At 45.4% G+C, this 1,971-nt stretch overlaps 1 protein-coding gene across 1 annotated transcript; it reads right to left on the reverse strand.

The window, feature by feature from the left end:
• Window positions 1-1,378: 1,378 nt before the first annotated feature.
• LOC115464548 (gastrula zinc finger protein XlCGF7.1-like) lies at window positions 1,379-1,771 on the reverse strand. Its single transcript, XM_030194914.1, has one exon. It carries the CDS (start codon window positions 1,769-1,771, stop codon window positions 1,379-1,381), a length of 393 nt encoding a protein of 130 aa, XP_030050774.1.
• Between the last annotated feature and the right edge of the window lie 200 nt (window positions 1,772-1,971).

The raw sequence follows: 1,971 nt of genomic DNA on the forward strand, positions 1-1,971 counted from the left end.
GGGAAACTGACTCTCCCTCAAGCAACCATTGACTAAGCACTGGAAAATACCAGAGGGAAGAGACATTTGCTAGAGATCACTCTGCTCTCCTCTGAAGCCAATTTCCCAGTTCTGTAAACAACTTTAAACTGCCCTGGTCCCCCTCCCTTCCTCTGTTTCCCCCAGCCGGGGCGGGCCCAGGTCTCTCTGCTGAGCTAAAAGGGATCACAGTGAAAGAGGTCTTTTGTTAGAAAGGGGGGTTTATGAAGGACGTCCTTTTTGGAGTCTTGAGGAGGACGTCTTCAACTGCACTCTCCTGCTAGGATCACACAGCTAAATGCTCGCACGTCCCGATCCCTCCCCCTCACACGCCCCCGTCTGACATAAGCAACCTACTTAGGTTTAATACGTAGGTTGCTTACGTCCGACGGGTGCGTACCCAATTCAGGGAAGGAGAGACGTCCTGAAGACTCGCGTCAATCAGCTGTTCCTCTTGCCCATGCAGCGCCTTCACACAGAGGTGAGAGGCGCTGCGCGGGCCCACTAAGGCGGAGGGGGGAGCCCGGTGGAGGGGGGAAGCGGCAGCGACGACCTCAGGAGGGCGGGGCATGGGGGCGGAGGATGGCGGGAGGCAGAGCTCTGGGAGAAACAGAGAGAGAGGAAGGGAGGGAGGGGGGCCGGGGCTGCTACAGTTTTGATTTTTGTTTTAATTTTTTATTTAATACAGGGAGAAGCGGGGAGCAGTGGCGACCTCGGTCGGGGCGGGGGGGGGGGGCAAGGCCGTCCTTACAGGACGCTCATGATGAGCGCCTTTGCCCTCTCCCAATCCTTTTTTGCTTTATGCAGGGTGAAGCGGGGAGCCACGTGTTTGTGTTTTGGGGTTTTTGTTGTTTTGTTTTGACGTTTGTGGCATGCGCAGAGCAGCCAGCATAACGCTTGGCTGCTCTGCGCATGCTTTAGGGGCCAATTACCAATGGGGATTAATGCATTGTACTTTACAATACTGCACCGAACATGTGCGACTTGTTTTTTTGGTGCATTCTTCATTTTTTAAAATTCGTTAAGGACTTTTACGTTTTAGATTTTTTTACGTTTGGTTGATGCATCTGGGCCTCAGAGCATTGAAATGGTTTGTGCTCTGTGGGAATCATTTTATGCTTTTGCAGGTCACTTATCTGATGGAAACATTTATCACATTCTGAACATTCAAATAGTTTTTCTCCCATATGAATCATTTTATGAAGTTGGAGATTGGCTTTTGTTTTGAAACATTTCTCACATTCAGCGCACTTAAAAGGTTTGTCTCTTGTGTGATTCATTTTATGCAAGTGCAGTTCAGCTTTCTTTTAAAAACATTTCTCACATTCAGAACATTTAAATGGCTTGTCTCCTGTGTGATTCATTTGATGCAGTTGTACGTTTTCTTTCCTCCTGAAACATTTATCACATTCAGAGAATTTAAATGGTACAGAAAAAGGTCATTTTTCTGACGGAAACATTTATCACATTCTGAACATTTAAATGGGTTTTCTCCCATATGAATATGAAGTTGGAGATTGGCTTTTGTTCTGAAATATTTATCACATTCTGAACATTTAAATGGTTTTTCTCCCATATGAATCATTTTATGCCAGTGGAGATTGGCTTTTGTTTTGAAACATTTCTCACATTCAGACCATTTAAATGTTTTGTCTCCTGTGTGATTCATTTTAAGCAGTTGTAGGTTTTCTTTCCTCTTGAAACATTTGTCACATTCAGAACATTTAAACAGTTTGTCTCCCAAGTGAGTCATTTTACCCTTAATGTTATGCACTCCGCCCCTCAGGAGCAGACCACGCCCAATTTCCAATTAAAATTTCTCTCGAACTGTAGTCAGTGACCTGTATCCGGGCTGTCTGACTCCCAAAGGACGGTGTCCACACCAAAATATAGGAAAGGTTATAGGAAAGGAGGTAATTTAGGGAAATAAGGATAGAACAAGGGAAAATATAA

This window comes from Microcaecilia unicolor, chromosome 3, assembly GCF_901765095.1.
Source record: "Microcaecilia unicolor chromosome 3, aMicUni1.1, whole genome shotgun sequence".
In the NCBI taxonomy this organism is placed as follows: domain Eukaryota; kingdom Metazoa; phylum Chordata; class Amphibia; order Gymnophiona; family Siphonopidae; genus Microcaecilia; species Microcaecilia unicolor.

Excerpts from the sequence above, each read along its gene's own strand:
- LOC115464548 (XM_030194914.1), bottom strand. The coding sequence starts at position 1,771 with ATGACTCACTTGGGAGACAAACTGTTTAAATGTTCTGAATGTGACAAA.